Source organism: Sturnus vulgaris, chromosome Z, assembly GCF_052056855.1.
Source record: "Sturnus vulgaris isolate bStuVul1 chromosome Z, bStuVul1.hap1, whole genome shotgun sequence".
In the NCBI taxonomy this organism is placed as follows: domain Eukaryota; kingdom Metazoa; phylum Chordata; class Aves; order Passeriformes; family Sturnidae; genus Sturnus; species Sturnus vulgaris.
The window spans coordinates 31,166,042-31,189,760 of record NC_142283.1 but is presented as its reverse complement, the minus strand read 5'-3'; the positions used below and the strand labels follow the sequence as shown (position 1 = coordinate 31,189,760).

At 41.5% G+C, this 23,719-nt stretch overlaps 1 protein-coding gene and 1 long non-coding RNA gene across 6 annotated transcripts in view; one reads left to right on the top strand and one right to left on the bottom strand.

Annotated features, from left to right (window-relative positions):
• The window catches only part of LOC148219773 (uncharacterized), a 155,215-nt gene that overhangs the window by 102,800 nt on the left and 28,696 nt on the right, over positions 1 to 23,719 (bottom strand). The window lies entirely within an intron of this gene.
• Positions 50 to 23,164, top strand: LOC148219774 (endogenous retrovirus group K member 8 Gag polyprotein-like). The gene is given in 6 exon segments (XM_088156300.1): positions 50 to 124; positions 20,521 to 20,590; positions 20,807 to 20,996; positions 21,653 to 22,166; positions 22,168 to 22,950; positions 23,066 to 23,164. Coding segments are annotated over 6 exon segments (1,731 nt in total).

Genomic DNA, 23,719 nt, shown 5'->3' with positions numbered 1-23,719 from the left:
AACAGCATGGTATGACTGTGTGGAGAGCTAGGCCTGAACTTTGGTCAAGATGCGGTTTCCCAACCAGTCGGTGCAAAATGGGTTGGCACACAGCACTGAATCAAAATCACAATACCTAACATTGGTAATGATGAGTGTTTGGATTCTATCCCATCTGCAATACTTTTCAGAGTTTAATTTCAAAGCAGAATTTTTGCTTATTTTCTGTCATCCAGTCCTTTCCAGCTCATCTTGTACTGCTCATATACTATCTGAGGCTTGAAGACAGGTTGAGAGAGCAGGCATGCTCAGCTTGGAGAAAAGAAGGCTCTGGGGAAGCCTTGTATCAGGCTTCCAGTACTTAAAGATGGCTTACAAAAGAGATGGAGAGTGGCTTTTTACACAGGCAGATGGCAATAGGACAAGGGGGAACCATTTAAAATAAAAAGAGGAGAGATTTAAATTAGATTCTAGGAGGTGCTTCTTCACCAAGATGTTGAGACACTGGCACAGGTTGCCTAAAGATGTGGATGCCCCATCCCTGGTAGGGAACCCAAGGCCAAGCTGGATGGAATTTGAGTAACCAGGGCAAGTGGAAGTTGTTCCTGCCTAGGGCAGCAGGCATGGAACTAGATGATCTTTAAGGTCCATTCCAACCCAAACTCTTCTGGGATACCATGATACTAAGGAGCTACTTTTACTAAGGGATACTCATATTATTTGCAGCATGACAGCTATCTAAAGACCTTCTAGAACTGGCATAAGCACTAAAATCCTGACAGGTAACTATTTGATTGCATGTCTTCCACTGGCCTTTCCTTATGTCCTTTTTTTTCCAGACTTGTCAGCCATATAAATGGTTAGGATTTGTCTTTAGCTTGTACTCCCAAATAGATGGTATTCTTTTAATCTTACTAGTAAGGTCTGCTCAGAAGCATATGTTATCTACAAAGGAAAGAATTGCATCCTCAATTTCACATGGCATATCCTCAAACCTCTAGTTTTCTGCTTTCTATCAACAGGCAGGTAAGAAATGTAAAATCACTGTTGCAGATGAGAGGTTACTACCTTCAGTGACCTGCCCTAACCTTTTGTTTTACCTTTGGTGTAAGGAGACCACACCAGAATTTATTTCCATTCTTACATGCTCCCACTGTTTTTCCGCTGTTCTCTCTACCCACTGGTGCAAAACCACTGTGCACCATACGGATGTCAGCTAAGCTGTTGCTGAACATAACACATCACGGGTTTTATGAGTTGTGCTCCATTTCACACTGGTGAAGAGCACAGAAAACCAAGTTTATTTATACTTACTTGAATAGAGAGCCAAGAGACTCACTTTACAGGCAGGTGGGCTTGCTGGGAGGAATAAACTAGGTTTTGACAGCCCTTTGCACAATAAAATCTCTTGTCTGCTGCAAACTCCATCTCCTTTGTATGCATAGGTGCAGGTCAAGAGTGTGGATGGTCACTTAAGTGCCTCATAAACCTGCCTAGAACTTTTCATCTTGAGCTTTATATGGGATGTATTAAGAAGAGTTTTGCATGAGTGAGACCCATACATACAAGTCCTCCATGCTTTATTAAAGTATTTATTTCTTTAAATAATAGAGCACAGTGGAAGAAAAATTAAAAAAGGCCAAACTTACAAAAAAAAATAAGCAGCTTACACAAAGCCTTTTTTTACCATAAAAACCACAGATATCAGGCATAACCTAAAATACTCATGTACATCTGATGTCTTAGATAGATAATTACAAAGTGTTCTGGCAGAACAAGCACTAATTCTTTACCACTTAATTCCTCAACTAGGAATTAAGCAGAACAAAAATTAGTTCTTTGTGTAACTTAGGGGAGCAGATGTTTGGCTATTTTTGACATGGAGATCTTGACAGTTTTACATATAGGGCTGGCTGATAGTTAGCTGTCTTATTACCTCCTAAATGAGCTTCATCCTATCTGAATTTCAGATATATAACATAGCATAAACTATAGAAATGGCATGCTATGAGCAAAAAGACATCTTTTTTCTCTTGGGAACATCTTGCATTGCCATCTTTGTAATAAGCCTGAAGATCCAACTAGAAGCACTTAACTAACTGGGAGAAAAAATATTGTTAATATTCAAGTTTTAATCCATTTCAAAGGAGTTCATCTCTGCACCTATCTTCAGAAAGCTCAGTAAGTGTCCTGTTTACAATGAAGGATGCAGCTATGACCCATTGCCATTGAAACAGCAGCTCCTGGTATTCTCTTACTCAGTAATATACACATATGTATTTTAGAACAGTGGCTCACTTTTGAGAATGGACAGAAAGCATAAGCATGACAAAAGAGAGATCTCAAACAGCAAGTCTGTATGCTTCCTTTAAAAGTAGTCTTTTTTGGTGGTGGAGAAAAAAGTTATTGCTTGCCTTTACTGACATAAAATCTGCTGTGAAAATGAAAAGTAATCTTTTTCTGCCCAAAGGCAGGAACAGTTACCCAGCTGGGGGATGTTTTCTTCAGTGATATTGAGTACTTTCTGATGGGATTAATTTTTTTCTACAAAAAAATATAATATCAAAACTTCATCTTCAATATAGGTAAAGTCTGTCTCAGGGAGAAGATACACAGTATACTAATGTACATAGCATACTAATGCACAGTGTCCCTGACATGCAATGCAATGCAGATTTATTCATAACGTGATGCAAGCCACAGTTAAACTGTAAATCTGCTTTCACTGATTGAAGTTAGTTGGACCTGCAGAAATGGCAGGAGTGCTTTCCAGCAAACAGCTTGTCCCACTGGATGCCTGCCCAAGGAGGCAGGAATACTGAGTGTCTTACATCTGCACTGGAAGAGACCTGCAGCTTTATTTGGGTCCAAGTAGGAAGATGTGTTGGACCATCATCCTCTAGCTCTGTTAAAACATCTGATATTGATGCAGAATGGATGCATAGAAAGAAACTTTCCCTTACCACAGTCACACTAGAGGCTTTGCAGCAAAGTAAAATATTTCTCCAATAGATTTATTTGCTTCAGAGAGGTTCTGCAAAGAGGACTGTTAAGGCACATGCTGTGTCCCTCGAGAAAAGTTTTGCCTTTTCTGGTCATCAGTCACTCTGTGATGTCAAGCAAGCACATCTCATGCTGCAGTCACAGTACACACTCCATTTGTGTGTGCCAGGATAGGGGAGATGGCGTGGTCCTGTGGGTGCCTGTTTCAGGGAATGTCCTGCAATGCCATCACAGAGATGAGCAGTAGGCTGCTTACCGAGCTGACCTCAGGCCAGATCAGCTTAACATGCTGAAAGGCGCACAACATGGAAAAACACTTCTTGTGCTCCTAACCACTCCCAGGAAGAGATCAGAAGCTAATACCCAGAAATACATTGGATTATTACAATTTATGGAAAACCAGTGGCAAAAACTTCTGAATAAGAACTGAAAGAATCTGCAAAGAAATCTCCCACTATTACTCATATAATCAGGCATTTCTTCTACATAAATATTATATGCATCAGCACATGCACACATGTACACAAGTACACAAGTATGGTAAGTACAAAAATATTCACTGAACTATAGGTGAACACTGATAAAGAGTTAAGAATGCATTGTAATGAAAGAATGCTTCTAGAAATTCAGGTATTTTTGTGTTTAACTCTAATGCCAACAAACAAAATTTGAGAGTCAAGAAAAATGAAATTACAGGTCCAGTTTCAAAACTGGCCAGCTTTGCAAGAGGCAGCATTGCAAGCACAAATAAAATGTTTAAAAGTATATACAGTAATTATATGCCATATTGTAGCACCTGTACTTATTTTGGAACGAGTAGGGTGTTTTCCCTTAGCAAGACACATAGAATACTAACATTAATGCTTGTTTTCTGAATACGTTTGAAAATGTCTACTTGTGCTTCTGTATGCTCATTTTAGAAGACTCATCTTGGCCTCAGGTTGTAGTCAGGTCATGATGGTATGAAGATGTTTTTACCCCAAAACTGCAATAGCTTGGAGTACTACTAGATCACAGATCTTCTATTGCTCGACAGATGGAGGTATGATCTGCCGACAGTTTTCCTCTAATATTCAGTTTTTCTTTTGCTATCCTTTCAGGGCTTCATGGACACAATTTTTTACTTAATTTTAAGGCAAGTACAGGTCTAGATAGTGTGCTTTTCTACCTAACACAGATCACAGCTCTTTACCTAACAATTTTTGTACCAGACTCATAACCTTTGTGTTGCAGCATCTCTCTGGGAGAGACAATCTCGATATCAAAATGTCAAATGATATGCAATTATTTGCTAAGCACTGTCATGAGTACGCTATAAAATGTGAAATGAACCCTGCTCCTTTTGCAGGCAACTTGGCATATCTTTGGATCAGATGAGCAAATCGTAACTATCTATTTCTGTATCTGAAAAATTAAAGGGAAACAACGGGATTGATCAAGTTAGTGCACGAGAATTGGAGAAACAGACTGTGCACAAGATGCTATTTTTTGCTGTCAGTTCCAGGGGCCTAGAAATGGTTGCGTGTATAAACACGTCTGCTTGTCATAGATCACTCCTGTGTAATGAGGCAAGCAGCACATGGTGCTGTAGAAATTTAAAACGTGTCAAGATGAAGGAACTGGCACCAACACACAAGCACAAAACTAGTCATGCAGAAGATTACCTAACAATGCTAACTGGAAACTTAAATATGAATCCTTTTTATTACAAAAAAAAAATCTGTTTACTGTTTACTTCATTATAGCCATTGTTACTTTATGAACACAAATATATCACACAATTACAGTGAGTGATGATGATAAAAGTAATTCCTAAGGGCAGGCTCTTTATACAGGGACTAGATTTAGGTGCAGAACAAGGTAATTTCTATCAGAGACAGAATTAGAAAAACTGATATATTAACAATAATAATGCAATGAAAACAGGCATGCTTTTGTTCTGTATTTGAGATAAACTCCAGGTGATGTCCCTATGTCTGCAGGTGTGAGCAGTGATTTTCCTGTTCTACAAGCTGTTCATGAGGGTGTTAAACAAGCAACCAACTTCACTGTAGAAACTGTAGATTTAGAGGAATAGTCTCTTTGCACAAAATTTGAGCCCATCTTCTCAAAAGATGAATAAAATGAGGAAAACCTCCCGTTCTCCCTCAAAACACTCATGCTGAAGTTCTTCATCTCTCCAAATTCACCTGTCCTTCTAAAATATAATTTCCCCTGCTTTTCCAGCTCTTTTATTTCGAATTTGAACTCCTTCAGTCCTAGCATCCCATTTCCCTGCCTCTAGACAACAGAGTTGCTACTGAGTATGTTCCTCCTCCAGTCAGAGTCCAACACATGCAAGTGAGACAGGCCCACAGCAAAGGCAACAAAATCTGATGGCCTTGGACTGCTTGCTGCTAACTCCATAAGACCAAAAATGTCACAAAACTGTCCTCATTTTCTTCTCTCTTTCTAGAGAAATTACCTACTTGACTGTGTTGAACATTTAATCACTGAGATTTAAATAATGTATTGGAAATTTATTTTTCCCCTTCCAATATGCTACGTTCAGAGAAGAGGTAATTCAGGGGTCTGAATATATAATATCTGAGGAAATTCTTCAAGGTTTTTACAGCATTTTATTTGACCATTGATTTTTAAAGAGCTGGTTATTTTCAACAGATTGTTGCTAAAGCCAAGTAAGAGGTCACTGAGTCTGTTCAGCCTGGACGAGACTGAGGACAGACCTCACTGCAGTTACAGATTCCTCGTGAGGGGAAGAGGAGGGGCAGGCACTGATCTCTGCTCTGTGGTGACCATTGACAGGACTCAAAGGAATGGCCTGAAGTGGTGCCAGGGGAGGTTTAGATTGTATGTCAGGAAAAGATTCTTCACCCAGAAGGTGGCTGGGCACTGGAACAGGCTCCCCAGAGAAGTGGTCACAGCACCAAACCTGACAGAGCTCAAAAAGCATTTGGACAGTGCTCTTAGGTACATGCTGTGACTCCTGGGGATATCCTGTGCAGGGCCAGGAGTTGGACTCAGTGATCTGTGTGGGTTCCTCCAACTCAGAATATTCTATAATTCTATGAGTCAAGTAGCTGTGGTGATTTATAGGAAACTAAAATCTGAAAAGCACAGTATTTCCAAAGAAACTGCATTTAGTAAGGTTCTCATTAAGGCTCTTTCTCTATGCTCCCTTCTAAAGTCTTGCAGAAATATATGCAGCTTGCAGTCACAAGGTGTTTCCTAGAGTGAACGTTTCATATTTATCTGGGGCTGATGAAAAATCTCCCAAATTTGCCCAACTACTTTGCAGCATGTACACATATGCATGTGTACACCTGCATGTACATATGAACGGCTGCAAGATTGCTGCATGTGTTTGATGTCTTAGCACTTACCATGTCTGCAGCTTCATAATTTATAAGGTTGTACTAATATCTTCTCACCCCTAAACAATCACCCCAGATCGGGGTGTTTCATTCATGTTTCATTCACATGTTTATTGCCCTTAATACTTAATAGTGTAAGTGTCAGTTAGGCCTGGGCGTTTTAGAGCTCTTTCATGACAAGTTGTTATACATCAGGAAAATGGAGAAAAGCGGTTATGTGGATTTTTATTGCTCTGTAGGTGCAGGCTCAGGTATTTGTACTTCGCTGACGCAGTTTTGGGGAAGATGATTTAACTTTCAACAGTGACCCCTTCTGGTGCGAGCGGCGAGAGTCTCCATGCGGCACACACCGCCCTCACACTATCATTTTTAATATAAAATACTTCGTTTTTAAAAATTATTACTTTCCAGTCGTCATTTGAGAAGTGGAAAAAAGGATTCTGCCATAAAGGCCTTACTTCCTTCCTGACCGTGTGTTACTAAGACATCTCCGAGCACTCTTGATTTTTTTCAACACAAAATGTCATTTAACCAAGATCAATGCCTCTTAGCAGAGCTACATTACTTAGAGTACAGGAATCAATGTTCAGTCTGGTGCTAAACAGGAAAGACTATAAGTAGGGGTCTCAGGCAATAATACCTGTCAAACAACTAGTTTTCTTTCTGAGGGTGAAGTACTGGAATTTTCATTCTTGCAAATCCATTACTCCCTCCCTTTGTCTCTTTTGCTTCTTTCTTTCTGAAGAGTCCTAATGCCATTTAAGATTCACCTTTCAAGACCATTTGACTGTAATGATCGGTGTTGTAGAGCTTTCAGTCTCTACTCTGGCTCTGAAGCAGTCTTCATTAATTTATCAGGCAGACGCCTGTATTTTTAAGCAGAACGGTTATAATCCCAGTACTGCAATTGAAGTTTCAAATACATATAGTATACAATATAGTCAAACACAAAAGTCTTGAGCAGATTCATACTTGCTGCAGTCTTCATTTTTGCACGCTGCTAGCTTGTCTACTAGGCATGCCAGCATTTAATTTCACTTGATAAGCCTCTAAAATTTGTGCCTTGTACTTGTACCTTTCTATACGAAAAAAAATTTGTTATTTCTTCTGGACTGGCACAAGAAATCCTGTCACATTCCTCTGTGAAGTGACAACATTTCCTCATCAGTACAGTTTTGCTTCCTCAGTGTTCTAGCATTTTGTTCCATTTTTTGCTAGTTTCAGTGGGGGTTTTTTTTGGCAAAGAGTAGAGGGGCCAATCTAATTAGATATGATTCCACTGAGAACACTTCACAGCTTGTGATATTGTTGAGCTTCTTTTTAGTTCTACACACTGCAATGCACTTGTAAAATCATAAAACTTACCAGGAGCTGCAATCAAGTTAGTTATTCCCCTGCCCTGAGGCTGAAGCAGAAGCACCACCACAGTCACTACAGCCAGGCAGGCATCCAACTTGCTCCCACAGACCTATAAGGAAGAGCTTACCACCCCCAGGATGGTTTCTCCTGGGGCTTGGGTAACACCATTAACTACGACTGACTTTCCAGCAGATTCTCCCTGACTGTTATTTAGCACTGCTACCCCTTCAGTTTGCCCTTCATGCAGGCAGAAAAGAAGCATCTACCTTTTAAGTGACGTGCCTCATAGTCATCGCCAAATCTCAGGCTTGATCTCTGGGAATTACTATTACAATGCCTCTGGCTGCCAGACAGGGCCAGCCAGCAAAGCATATAGTAAACAACCTAGTAGAGGGATGGCAGGAATTGCTACCTCCTGTTAGCTGAGGTGAGTTGGTCGTTACAGAAAGAGCTGTGATAGTCTTTCCCTAGAAAGATTCATCCTCATTTCACATGAATGATGAATGCTTCTCACCCTCCTTGAACTCTGCATCTTTCATGTTTTGGTCTCTGTCTCTCCTAAGCTGCATGCTTTCCCACTTGCTTCTTTTCCCCCTTTCATGTTGTAGATGTCAGACTCTGTCTCTAAGGTCTACCGGGTTGCTCTTTGCTGACAGCTATAAGCAAAGGCTACAAGCCCAGACAGGTGATTTCATTGGGAGCTAAAAGGTATTGCAGCTTTTTGGGAGGTCACGAAGTAATGAGGACAAGGGTGGGATAGATCTTTTAACTGAGGAGAAAGATGCTAATCGGGAGCACTTCATAAGGCCTTTAACAGAAGGTGTTGCCATGACTGAGACTAAGATGGGACAGGAAAACTTGGAGAGCTATGACTGGGACAGAAAAACCTGAAACAATACTCCTTGAGACAAGTGATGGGAATAGATGGGACAGAAGCCAAAGGCAGAGCTGTTGATACTCCTCACTGAAGCTCCATCACACTGGCTTGTTGTAAACTGCTGTAAACTGGTTGTTCATGGATTACATTCACTGTGGAAAAGAGAGTATGAAGATGGGGAGTAGCTGTTTCTCAGCTACTGGAGGATTAGCTATTACCCAGACTCTTTCAGGATCTAATTCCTCTGCTAGAAAAGAGGAAGAAAAGCATCTTCTGAGGATCCTGTTAAAAACATTCAGTAGTTTCCAAAGACTATTACATAGTTTACTCATGCATGATAGACCCTCACAGCCTCTTTACCATCCACTGAGGTTTATTTCATGACAAAAAGCATGTGGGATGAATGGTCTTTACCATATTTAATACTGGTAAATCCTCTGATGTGTGTTCTTTTTAATATCACTAGGTCATGTACCTCTGCCACAACTTTCCCAAATGGTGAAATGTGCTGAGTTTTGGAAAGGATGGCAGTGCTCCTTGTAGCATCGATTACATTTATAGTACCTCCAGAGCACCAAGAGCTGTTTCAAAGTGTCTTTTCTTGGTTTTAAGGCCCACTGGCTTCTAGGGTTCAGATCTCATTATTTTTCATTGCTTTCTTTCAAAAGGGCAGTAGAAGGGTTGATTAAAAAAATAAATAAAACAATATGGCAGAAGAAAAGTTTGAATACCATCAAAAAATACAAAATATTATTTTTAATACTTTTCCTGTGTTTTACTGCTAGCTATATGAAGATTTCCTTGTTCTGCTTGCTTATCAAAGTCACTGCATTAGACCATGGAGCATTAAAATTTTAAATGGAAAACCTCTAGAGAACAATCACTGCCAGAGAATTTTTGCACTGAAGTGTACTCACAAGAAAAAATATTAAAATGGGTAAGATGGGTGAACCCATACCTGACAATTTGGATCCAGAGTTAGCTTTCCGAATCTTTTTCTTCAGGTTCCCTGACAGTGTACAATTTTTACGCAAAGATATACAAAAATTTTTTTTTTTACTGTTACATTTCAGGACCCCTGATTCTGCAGGATGACATAGGTACCCAGAGGATTACAACATCTAGCAGGTCACGGTGATCTGTGAACATGAAAAAAATGATTCTTAAAAGTACAGACTTCAAAACTTCCAGTGCCCAGTTCCAAAAAACTCAACTAAGTGAGGGCTGAAACAGGAGTGACGTAACAAAAATGCGTTCACCAGCATCCTGACACTCTTCCCTGTACAAAGTAAGCACTTACGCAGAGGTGTTTCCACTTACAAGAACCCTTCCAAAGAAGTATCATGTTTAATACATTATATGTTAAGATTTTTTTCTCCCCTTTTTTGAGTTTTTGCTCTGTTTTCAGATGTATTATAGTTCTTGCTCTTTGATTCCTTTTTCTGCATCAGTTTGCCTCAGAAGACAAGTGAACCTGTCAAGAATCTTTCTCGTTGACTGACGAGTCAATGGCAGCCAGCAATTTCATTCAGATTCAAATGAATCTGTTTAATCAAGGTACCGAAAGTGAAGAAGGTACTTACAGAGCTTTGCAGGAGTGGGAGACTTACTTGTCACAGCTGTGTTATTCTTAAATTGGTAAGAGCAGAGTAACTTGGGTCAAGGAGGAAAATCATTGAACACTAAGTCACTGAAGTGCTTTGCTGAATCAGGTTTTAAGTGTGTACTCAGACACAGCCCATCAACTGAAGTTTGGGCAGAATGCAAAACTTTTCAAAGTTTGTCACATTCTTAACTGATATCCTGAAGGGTCATTTGCTGATTCAGTGTTTAAGGCCTGGTCTGCAAGCCCACATAAATATCCTTTATCAACGTCTAAAGCATTCAGGGTCAGGTTTTTTCCCTCAACAAAAGGTATCTGATTACATTATTATTATTATATATAATAATTATATATTATTATTATATATTAAAAATAGAATTATTTTTCCTCTCTCAGTAGTGTAGTTGTCAGTGTTGTTGCAAAATTGCATGTTTCTTTCTTAAGATCTGTATGCAGTCAGTCTTCTGACTGTTCTGAAGACAGAAAAGCCCACACCTGCCTGGCATTAACACTCCAGAGTGCACACAGCCACGGGTCTCTGAGGCATTGCATCTGCACCCCAACACTGCTCCATCAAGCCTCCTAAGCTCCACTCCCATCACCTCATGCAGCCTGGCAGGGGTAACAGTACAAACTGACAGCATAGTACCCATTCCATAGAGATGATTTCAGATTTAAGAATGCATATGCAGGACTGAACCGACCCGCCTCCCTATATGAAACCAAAAAGTCTTGGATAGAACTATGCCAGAACCTGTAAAGAAAAACCATGCTGCTCTTTGACAAATACTGTCTCTCAAATGGAGCCCTGCAGAAGAGGGCTGCTCCTTCCGAAAAGAGTGAAAAACTGTTATCAAATCACTTCAAAAGCCGTAGTTTTCTTGCATCATTTGTCCATGTATTTCATGTTTACAACTCTCCCTTGCACCTTTATAACTTGTACTAACATTTTCTAAGCCTGGTAATGGAGAACTAACTTTACACTACAGAACCAAAAAAATGGCTTCAAGAAAAGGATGTGATTTTCTCTGAATATAACACAGAAAACAGTAGGAAAGGATAAGGACTATTTAACTAATGGATGATAATGCAAACTACTGTAACAGTCTGTTTGCAGACTTATGGAAAACCATCCCAATAGATCATCATAATTCCTTTCCTTTTGGAAGGATTTCTTTGCCAGTATGATGTTGATACCGAAATAATGAGAAAAAGGACTAATGTAGATATAGTAGTAGTCATGCTAAGGCTTAGAAAACTGCAGTTCTCAGACAGGCCCTGGGAACCAGCCCTGGGAATGAGCTGGGGACTGTGGAAACAATAATTAAAGATAATTAAAGAATTTAGTGGAGCATATAAGAACATCTAGAAACTTTCAGGATAAGGCTAAAGTATAATAATAAATAAAGGGTTCTGGTGATGGGAAAACATGCAAGGGGGAATTAAAGGGGGGTAGCCTATAGTTTTGAATAGACAAGCATGCAAAATTTATAACTTTTAGGAATGATATCTACAAGATTTATGTATCTGTATTGTCTTGAAGAATGTGTACTTCTGCACGTGGACTACTTTGTAAAAAGGTATAAAAAACTTGACGAGAAAGGGAACTGTGGGATCCTGACTTTGGACGCTAGTCCGCAGGTTCCCCGGGCCCTGAATAAAGCACCGCATAAACTGACACTCTGTTAGTTTGTGTTCTGTTTGGGGCATCGGGCAGCAGTTTTCTGGCGACCCAGATGGGACTCCGGAGGTGGCAGGGGCGGTTCGCGAGCTGATCCACTCCACGCCGGCACCAGGTGATTTCTGGGGAGGACATCAACCCGTGCCCGACCCCGCGCCTGACGGACGACCAGGAGGTAAACCCGAAGGTGCTTTATTCCTTTTATCGAGGGAAAGGGGGGCCTGCCGATTAAGTCGGAACGGCGTTTCCGCACGGGGGTCACAGACGTCTTTAAGGTTGTGGAAAAAGCCTAGGCGCTGACCGTCAGACGCAGCAGTGACTGCGCAGGTTCAGCACTTGCCACTCGCAGAGACGAGAAAGGCAAGATTTGTGGAAAGGGTGTGAGTGTAAAGGGTGTGAGTGTTGTGTGTGGTGTGTATTGGAAAGGGTGTGAGTGTTGTGTGTGGTGTGTATTGTGTAAAAAAAAAAAAAAAATAAAAGTGTAATGATGCCTTTAAAAACGTTTAAAACTCTAGCAAGTTCCGGGATGGAAATCCCGGACGATTCACCATTGGGCTGTTTATTACAACACTGGAATGCGGGGAACTTTGGTCAAGAATTAAGTAAAAGGAAATTGATTGATTTCTGTAATCATGTATGGCCTTTATATGAACCCGATGGTATGCAATGGCCTAGGAACGGTACACTGAATCCTGACATTATTACACCTTTGATGCATTTCCTGCAAAGTAATGAAAAATGGGATGAAATACCGTACCTAGACCTCTTTTATTATTTGAAAGATAAACCAGAGTGGCAAAAGGAGTGTGGGATCATGGTTTTGAAAACATTAAACCTTTGTGAAGGATGTAAGGGGTGGCAGAAAGAGAAGGAATGCTCATTTAATGGTTCTGCTTCGTGAAGCAGTCGGGCCGCAGGGGGAACGGGTCATAGTGAAAGTTCCCTTTTCTCCGAATGATTTGCTAATTTGGAAACAATCAGCGGGGGCGTATCGGGAGGATCCTGAACGAACTGCGCGGGTGGTAAAAATGGTAATTAAGACTCAGAACCCAGATTGGAATGATTTACAAGTTCTGTTAGACACAATAATGGATTCTACTGAAAAGGAAATGGTGTTTAAAGCCATGACAGAGAAAGCACGGGAAATGATTAGGTTGCAGCTTGCGGATGGTACAGTAAATGACTTAGTGCCTAGGGAAGATCCGGAGTGGGATCCCAACTCGACGGGCGGGTCTCTGAGACTTAAAGCTTATCAGGATTTGTTAACAGAAGGAATACGGAATGGAATACCAAAAACTTTGAATTGGTCTAAGTTATATTCGGTCAGACAGGAAAAGAATGAGTCTCCATCAACCTTTTTAGAGAGGCTTAAGGAGACAGCTCGTAGATACACTAATTTAGAAGTTGAGGGAGAATCGGGAAAATTACAGCTAGCATTAATTTTTATGGGGCAGTCCCAGGAAGATATTAGAAAGAAATTACAAAATTGGAGGGAGAAGATACTCGGAATTTAGATAAACTATTGGAAGTTGCGTGGAAGGTATATAATAACAGGGAAAAAGAAACGGCCAGGAAACAACAGGCTACTATGTTAGCGGTGTTACAGCAAGTGGCTGGAAATAATATGAGAGGAGGGAGTCGTGGACGTGGACGAGGGAGGGGAAGAGGAATAGCAAAGGGGGAAATGCCAATGGGGGCGGGAGGACTCATGGGACGATTGAATATGGGAAGAGGAAGAATGCAGCTGGGGATAGATCAACGTGCTCTATGTAAAAATAGAGGACATTGGAAAAATGAGTGTCCTCTCAACCAAGGAATGGGTTTTGGGGGAGGAATTATAGCCAGTGGGGATGGAAATCAGGGACTGATGAATAATACAGGTGCTTTCCCGGGAAATCCACAAGGTGCCGCCCAGGCCTTTATGATGGGGAATTACCAGAATCAGAGCTGACTAGACCAGGATTTAAAGGTAATAATGGAAGTAGATGGGGAACCGTTAGAATTTAGAGTAGATACTGGGGCATCATTCTCAGCTGTCAACACTAAGATAGGACCTTTGAGTGATTCTACTATTCAAGTAGTGGGAGTTACGGGACAAGTTGAGGAACGAACATTTTTGCGGCCATTAGATATAAAATTTGGGGGGAAGGAATTTGACCATCGATTTTTATATATGCCAAATAGCCCAGAATCACTATTTGGGAGGGATTTATTGTCAATGTTAGAAGCAAAGATAATATTTGAAAAAGGTAGAGTAAGATTGGAATTTCCCGAGGAGAATATTGCTAAGCTGTTTGTAGTGAAAGAAGTAGAAGCAGTAGAAATACCACAAGAAATAGAGCAAGCTGTAGTACCATGGGTATGGGAAACAGGAGTACCTGGAAAATCAAAAGCGGCACAACCAGTTGTAATAGAACTAAAAGAAGGAGCCTCCCCAGTAAGGGTAAAACAATATCCTTTGAAATTGGAAGCACGAATAGGAATAGCACCTATGATTGAACAATTTCTTAGCTTAGGAATTTTACAGGAATGTGAGTCAGAATTCAATACTCCGATATTCCCAGTTAGAAAGCCAAATGGTAAGTATAGATTAGTTCAAGATTTAAGAGCAATTAATAATATCACTAAAGATATACACCCAGTAGTAGCTAATCCGTATACATTGTTGACAGCTGTGTCGGAAAAGTTTAAGTGGTTCACAGTGATTGATTTGAAAGATGCATTTTTCTGTATCCCCTTGGCACTTGAAAGTAGGAAATACTTTGCTTTTGAGTGGGAGAACCCAGACACGGGACGCAAGAAGCAGCTCACCTGGACGCGTCTACCACAAGGATTCAAAAACTCACCAACTATTTTTGGAAATCAATTGGCTCGAGAGTTAGAAGAATGGAAGATGACTCAGGTAAAAGAATCACCTTTTTTATATGTTCTCCTACAATATGTTGATGATATCTTTATAGCCTCCGCAGAAAAGGATGTTTGCCTTAGACTCACCATTGAATTACTTAATATGCTGGGACAAGCTGGATACCAAGTATCGAGAGAAAAAGCTCAGCTGGTAAGAACCCAAGTGATTTACTTAGGCTGCGAAATCTCACAAGGGGTGCGAAAGTTAGGAATCAATCGAGTACAAGCAATTTGCACCATACCCACACCACGAAATCCACAAGAGTTAAGATCCTTTTTGGGCATGATAGGGTGGTGCCGCTTGTGGATTCCGGAATTTGGACTGAAAGCAAAACCCTTGTATGAAGCAGCCAAAAGCCCTGTGTTTCAGTGGGGACAAACGCAAGAAAAGGCATTTCAGAGTCTGAAACAAGCTTTAAAGGAAGCCCCAGCACTAGGATTGCCAGATCTCACAAAACCTTTTCAACTATACGTAAATGAAAGACAGAGACTGGCAATAGGGGTTCTCACCCAAAAATTGGGCTCATGGAAATGCCCGGTGGGGTACTTCTCAAAGCAGCTAGACTCTGTAAGTGCCGGATGGCCCAGTTGTCTTAGGGCTGTGGCAGCAACAGTGCTCCTAATTCGAGAAGCCAGAAAATTGACTTTGGGAAAAAGGATGGAAGTATTTGTTCCCCATATGGTCGTTGCAGTTTTGGAACAAAAAGGGGGGCATTGGCTCTCGTCGAGTCGCATGTTACAATATCAGGCACTCCTCCGAGAACAGGATGACATTGAATTAAAAATAACCAATCATCTTAATCCAGCAGAATTTCTTAGGAGCAGCAGCCAGGAAGAAGGAGGCGAATTGACACATGATTGCGTAGAAATCATTGAACAGGTATATGCCAGCCGGAAGGACCTGAAAGATGAGCCTTTGGAAAATCCGGAATGGGAACTGTTTACAGATGGATCCAGCTTTGTGGAAAACGGAATCAGGTATGCGGGATACGCAGTAGTGACTTTGACACAAATAATAGAAGCTCGAGCTTTAACCTCGGGAACTTCAGCCCAGAAAGCCGAGATACAAGCTCTGGTAAGAGCCTTAGAATTGAGTCAGGGGAAAAGAGTAAACATTTGGACTGATTCAAAATATGCCTTTGGAGTAATACATGTACATGGAGCACTGTGGAAAGAAAGAGGACTGTTGAATTCTCAAGGATCAGAAATTAAGCACAAAGAACAAATATTAGCACTATTGGAAGCAGTGCATAAACCTCAGGCAGTAGCAGTGATGCATGTAAAAGGACATCAAAAGGAAGAGGGAAAAGCGTTCCAAGGAAACCAGCTGGCTGACAGAGTTGCCAAACAGGTTGCTCGAGAGGTATGGACACAATTAGCTTTATTGCCAGTGCGAATTAACCCTGCCACTTCTTTTCTTGAGCAGAAACCATGGTATACACATGAAGATGAGAAGCTTGCTCAATTTGTTCAGGCCCAGAAGAATGAAAAAGGATGGTATGTCACAGCTGAAGGTCAGGTTGTATTGCCAACAAAAGTAATGAAAACAATTTTAGAAATCGAACATAACAAGTGCCATTGGGGAGCAGACGCATTGGTACAGTTTTTAAAACGTGAGATAATTTCCAATCGGATGTTAACAATGGCAAAGCGGATTAACGCCATGTGTCCAGTCTGTATTAAAAATAACCCAGTGACACGAAGGCAGATACAACTAGGAAAGTTACAAGTGGGGCCGCAACCAGGAGACTATTGGCAAATAGATTTCTCAGAGCTACCAAAAGCACAAGGGTACCGTTATTTACTGGTGTATGTGTGTACCTTTTCAGGGTGGCCAGAAGCCTTCCCATGCAGGACTAACCAAGCAAAGGAAGTAATTAAAACTTTACTACGGGAAATCATCCCTAGATTTGGAATCCCATTAGGAATGTCCTCAGATAGAGGACCTCACTTTGTAGCTAGAGTAGTCCAAGAGGTAGCCAGAGTGTTAGGGATAGTTTGGAATCTCCATACGCCCTGGAGACCACAATCTAGTGGCCAAGTGGAATGGATGAATCAGACATTAAAAGGGCAAATTAAGAAAATTTGTCAGGAAGTGAAGATACAGTGGCCTCAGGCACTACCTCTAGCCTTGCTAAGAATCAGGATTAAACCCAGAGAAAGGATAGGAGTAAGTCCATACGAAATTTTGTATGGCAAACCATATCATGCTACAACCTACAAAGGGGACCCTCACTTAGTAGGAGATCAAGTATTGTTGAGTTACATTTTGTCTTTAAATAAAGTCCTTACAGCGCTGCGAGGAGCATTGCAGTGGAACCGGCCTCTGCCCTTGGAGAATCCTGTCCATGACATACAGCCAGGAGATCAAGTATATGTGAAAAACTGGAATACGGAACCCTTGAAAGGAGTATGGGACGGTCCTCACCAGGTGATCATGACTACCTACACGGCAGTGAAAGTCCAAGGGATTGAAAACTGGATTCACTACACTCGAATCAAGAAGGTCCCGTCAAGATGGGAAGTACAGCCTCTGTCAGCAACAAAGCTGGTGTTCAGGGCAAGGCCTTAGTTCTTTTAACATTAGTCTGTATAATGCAGGTGGGAGAAGCGTTTGTTAAAATTACAGTTCCGGAGCCAGATGTAATGGTGCCTGAGGGTGCGGGAGTAAATTTAACCTGTTTGTTTTCTGACAACCAGAGAACTGGATTAAAAGAAGTACATGCAGCCTGGAGACAAATCACCACAGACGAGGTATTTACAGAAGGAATTGTGACACTTTGGGATATGGAACAGCAAAGAGGTAACACCACATTGACAATATCTCATATGCAAGCTGATCAGGTAGGACAATTCTCATACATTGTGCGGATTAGAGAAAGTTTTGATTATGGGAACATAAATGTAGGTATTCTAAAAGAGAATGGGAGAACATGGCAGGTGACAGAAGCTGGAAAAACACAACAAGAATTGGGACAAGAAAATTTAATAGTGGGATTAGTTAGGGATTTTGGACAAGTACAAAATACTACGTCCATCACTGCATGTTTACCTTTACCTAAAGCTGCGGGAGATCCAATACCATGGGGCATCATTCCCGTTGGGGAAATGCCTCCAGTAACTATAAATGGGACAAAAAGATGTAATAAAGAAGTACGGAATCATACTAAGATGATAGAGGAAACCTATACAGTTCGAGGGAAATGGTCAACACCGGGACAAAAGAGTGAGTGCCTAAAATTACTAAATCCAGTTTTTACAAGAATTGGACGGTTCAAGAATGTAGGATGGTGTACTTATGACATAAGACAAAAAAGACAAAAAACCAGTCACAGAATTTTCTTATGAGATAGTATGTCAAGAAGGGAAGGAAGAATGGGAACATTGGAAAACGATTTGGGGTCCTAGTTTGTTAGAACCTTACAGTTACATAGGACCAGTACATTGGTGTGTCGAATGGTCGGGCCAGAGAGAGCAAGGACATCTAGGAGTGTTAGGAACTGAAACAGTAAGACAGGATCGAGTGACCCTCACACCTAGCTGGAATTGTAGCAAAATCATCACCTGTGATACCCCTGAATCCCAAATTGGTTTAGTGCCAGTACGGATACTATTAAAATGGGGCTGTGAATGTCAAAGGTATAATCATACAATAACAGGTGAAATAAAAGGGGCATGGAAAAACTGTCAGACGACTACCATCAGGAGTCCAGGGCATTCAGTGTGGGTAATGGGGCACGGACAGTGGACTACTCATATGCCTATTAATGGCCCGGTCACACAGATTACTTTAGGAGTCCCTACACTTTGCCCTTTTTGGAAACAGTCTAAATTAACGCAAAAAGAGATGCAGTCACGAACAAAGAGAGAAACAAATGAAGCGGCAGGAGAACTAGGATTGGGAAATGAAGATGAATGGCATGAACCCTCATCAGGAGTTAAATTTAGATGGGTATTGGAGTCCTTGTTTGCACCAATTTCTACATATAGAAACCGGGAGATGCTGTACAAATTAGTAGGACAAACTGAGAGGCTAGCCGCAGTTACAAAGAAAGGATTTAGGGATCTAAACTTACAGTTGCAGGCAACGACAAGAATGACAATTCAAAATAGAATGGCATTAGATTTGCTTTTATTAAAAGAACATGGAGTCTGTGGGTACCTCCAAGGAAAGGTTGACCATTGCTGCGTACATATCCCAAATGTCACAGAAGAAGTAGAAAAAGACATAAGTCAATTAGAACAAATTAAAACAAAAGTGCATGAAGTCCAGGAGGAAGCTGAACATAACTGGGTAGGAGCACTGTTTAGCTCCCTAGGAATCCAAGTCTCTGGTTGGATATCATCAATTGTACAATATGTAATAATGATTGTATTGATTATTGTAGTATGCATGATTATGTATAGATGTCTTTTAGGAATGATTGCCAGAGAAGGAACTCATACTCGACGTGTTATGAGAGCACTGACCCGGAAAGAAGTAATCCTGCCAACTCGAAAAGAAGACTCACCATCCTACTTAGAAACCATAACTTGAAGAATTGAGCATCCTTGCAGAAAATCTGAAGAATGCTCAAAAGGGGGGAGTTGATACCGAAATAATGAGAAAAAGGACTAATGTAGATATAGTAGTAGTCATGCTAAGGCTTAGAAAACTGCAGTTCTCAGACAGGCCCTGGGAACCAGCCCTGGGAATGAGCTGGGGACTGTGGAAACAATAATTAAAGATAATTAAAGAATTTAGTGGAGCATATAAGAACATCTAGAAACTTTCAGGATAAGGCTAAAGTATAATAATAAATAAAGGGTTCTGGTGATGGGAAAACATGCAAGGGGGAATTAAAGGGGGGTAGCCTATAGTTTTGAATAGACAAGCATGCAAAATTTATAACTTTTAGGAATGATATCTACAAGATTTATGTATCTGTATTGTCTTGAAGAATGTGTACTTCTGCACGTGGACTACTTTGTAAAAAGGTATAAAAAACTTGACGAGAAAGGGAACTGTGGGATCCTGACTTTGGACGCTAGTCCGCAGGTTCCCCGGGCCCTGAATAAAGCACCGCATAAACTGACACTCTGTTAGTTTGTGTTCTGTTTGGGGCATCGGGCAGCAATGTTACAAATCATCCCCCCTCCTTTTATTTCTTTTTCTCAAATGGAAGATTTCAGTACTGGATGCAGTTTTGTAACAGGTCACTGTTGGCGGCCCAGTAGGAGCTCTGGCTCTGCAGCCTGTCTATAGAAAACTACCTTAGTTATGTTAAAGGTCTGTTCAAGGTTACCGTGTCCTTGGAGTGACTATAGGAGAAAAACAAGATCATAAATTTTAACGCTGAGATAAGCAAGAACAAAGGAAAAGACATCTGGGGAAGCAAGATCCTGTTTAGTTGACATATCATGTCCACTTCAAAGAGTATCTTACGCAATAACTAGACTGTAGAAAGATAGATCTTAGATGAACCAACAGAATTACTATTAACATATATACGTCTTTTGTGTAACCAATCGTACTCTTTGTAACAAACTCTAAGTAACCACTGAAAACGTATAAAAATCATCTCTTTGTTAAAAATAAAGATTCTGCTCTTTGCATTCATATTGAGTGCGTGTTATTGATTCCTGTTCTCCAGCATGAAGACCCCAACATCTTGGTGACCCCGATGTGATGATCCGAAGGGGCCAGACTGCTTAACAGATGAATTTTATGTGGAGGGTCTCTGTACGTGCCGCCTAGGAGAACGTTGACTTCCTGCAGCGGTTGCGACCGGGCGTCCGAGAGAGGCGCAAGTGGCCACTGTCGACGGGTGAGTCGGAGCCTTAGATGCTGTAAAAAATTTGCGGGATGGGAAACATGGTATCAGCTATCGAGAAGGCTACTGTTGATGCCTTAATGAAACTTGCCCAAAAGAAAGGAGAGACTGTTGATCGGTCTTCGCTCGTGAATTTACTGTATTGGGCTAAACGTCGTGTTTTTTTAAAAGACTCTACCAATGTTTTTAAAGAGACTACTTGGCAAGAAGTCGGGGCAGATTTGTGGGAAGCCATACAAACTGGGAATAAGGAGGCAAAATCGTTAGCTCCTACATACCGGCAGCTGCGCATGTTAACTGAACAAATAGGTGCTGAAATTGAGCTGGAACTCGCAGCACAGACCATGGTCACTGCTGTAGCTGGTAAACTCACCCAAGAGTCTGCTACTGCCCCACCCGCGTACGTGTCAGCCCCTGCAGCCCATGGCCCCTATGATGATCTAATACCACCCTGGGACCCTACCGATGTTCATAATGTGCCTTCCTTTGCACCCCCGGCACCTACGGCACCCTCTGTGCCCTCAGTACCTACAGCACCCCCAGTAACAACGAGCGTAGCGCCCACTAATCCCACTAATACTGACCCCATGTTACATCTGCCCTCACCTCCCACTTTCGACCCAGTGACTGTGCCTCTTCCCGAAGAAACAGAAATGGACACGGATGATTAACAGTCCACACTGCAAAAGCAGACCGAAACCATGCTTGAACTGTTAGGTGAAATGAAGCGGCTTGATAAGGGTTCCAAAAGTAAAACGATTCGGGAAGCATATAAAAAGGCCCGTAACGCCATTCTCTCCAGCCTCAAAACTTTAGAGGAAAATTCTTTTTCTGCACCGAATACTTCTACATCTCAACGCCATCAGAACATTATCAATTTGGTTAAGGCGGGGGAGTGGGATATGCCTACTGCAAATCAATTTCTAGCATCTAAAGGTTTACCCCCAATAATGCTTTCCGAAATTGAAAACACAAATGTTTCTCATTCTACAGAAAAGGAAGGGACGGGATTGTTAACTACCTTTAATGACTCTTTTCAGCATTGGTGGAACAAAGGAGGGGAGGGAGGTTCAGGGGGCTCGAAGGGCTCGGAGAGCTCGGGAGGCTCGAGGGCTCAGAGGGCTCGGAGAGCTCGGGAGGCTCGGAGGGCTCAGAGGGCTCGGAGAGCTCGGGAGGCTCAGGGGGCTCAGAGGGCTCGGAGAGCTCGGGAGTCTCGGAGGACACACAGAAAGGTTCTGACAAAACTTCCATCTCCAAAGACCCTTCTTTTGACATGAATAAGAGGTGGAAAGGAGTGGTAACAAATGCTGAGTTGACGGGAGATTTTCAGTTTGTCTCAGCTCCGGTGGTGCGAGGAACTGGTGGTAATAATGCTTGGCAGCCCTTAGACTGGCAAATGATAGCAAGGGTTCAAAAATCTGTAATGGACTACGGTGTTGATAATCGCTTGGTAAGGCGGCAAGTAGAAGCATTGCTAAAATATCAAGAACTCGTCCCTGCCGACCTTAAGGCTATGTTTGAGTTTATACTAGGACCTACTAGTTATATGTTATTTTTATCAAAAAAAATAACAACAACAAAGATTGGAGCTTAAACAATTAGATAATGTCAATTTGCTGCAAGGTGATCCTCTACGCTTTGCCACACTAGATATGCTTATGGGAAATGGTCAATTCATCAATCCGCAAAGACAGGCAGCGTTAGGGGCTCGCATTCTAGCTCAAAGCAAGTCTGCTGCTTTAGAAGCTTTTAACAGCTTGCCCCAAGTAGGTAAGCCCCGACAACCTTATTTACATATTCAGCAAAAGGAAGATGAATCCTTTTTGTCTTTTGTGGACAGGATTAAAGAAGGAGTAGAGGCAGCACCAGATGTCCCTCCTGATATGAAAGATACTTTAGTAAAAGAAATAGCTATGCAAAATGCAAACGCCACCTGCAAGTGATTATTAGCAGCATTACCAGCTCATATGACAATAATACAAATGATTGAACAATGTTCACGAGCCCCTTTAGAAATTGAAAAGGACAAAGCTCTAATTCATCCTGCTGCTTTAGCTGCAGCCATTACTCAAGCACACAAGCAAGGGAACGGGGACAAAGGCCCTCCCAATACATGCTATAATTGTGGTCATACTGGACATATTAGAAAGCATTGTCCTTTATGTTTGGCAAAACAACAACAAAATAACAATACGAACCTCACATCTACATCATTTGTCGGCACTTGCCGCCAATGCGAAAAGTTTGGCCACAAGGCAAATGAATGCCGATCCAAATTTAAAAAGGATGGGACACCGTTGGCGGGAAACGAGATGTGCCGCGAGGGGGGCGCAGCGAACAAAAAGAACCCCTCAGTAGCCATGGCTGTCTCTACAACATGCTCCCCGCCACAAAAGGGAGCGCTGGAGTCGATTTGGTAACTAGAGACTCCGTGACTATTTTTGATGATTCTGTTACCGTCATTGATAGCACTACCAAAGGTCCACTAGGTGGCGGTATGGCTGCATTATTGCTAGGGAGATCATCGGCCACTTTAGACGGCATTTTCGTTTTACCTGGTGTAATTGATGCTGATTATAGTGGTATTATCAGAATAGTAGTGAAAGTCTTTTCCCCACCAATGTTCATTCCACAAGGTAGTGTAATTGCTCAACTTGTTCCTTCCCCAGGTTCCAACAACTACTAATTCACAAAGATCTGGTGGTTTTGGTAGTACTGGACCCTTAATTGCCTTTGCTCAAGTCATGACTAGTGATAGACCGACCCGGCAAGTAACCGTAAAATTGTATTCTGATAATATTGATGATTCCGAAATGCTTGAACTTTCAATGATGCTAGACACTGGGTCAGACATCACCATAATACCACTAACTGCTTGGCCTCAGCAGTGGCCCACTACACTCTTAAATGAGCAAATCTTAGGAGTTGCTGGAACCACCCGTACTTTACAAAGTCAGGAATTCGTAGAAATTACTGATAAAGAGGGAAACAAGGCTGTAGTAAAACCTTATGTACTAGACACTCCTCTTTGGATCCTTGGTAGAGACGCACTTAGTCAATGGAATGTCATCTTAACCAACCAACATTTTCAGGGGTGGCCACTGAGCCGATAGGTGCTCGACC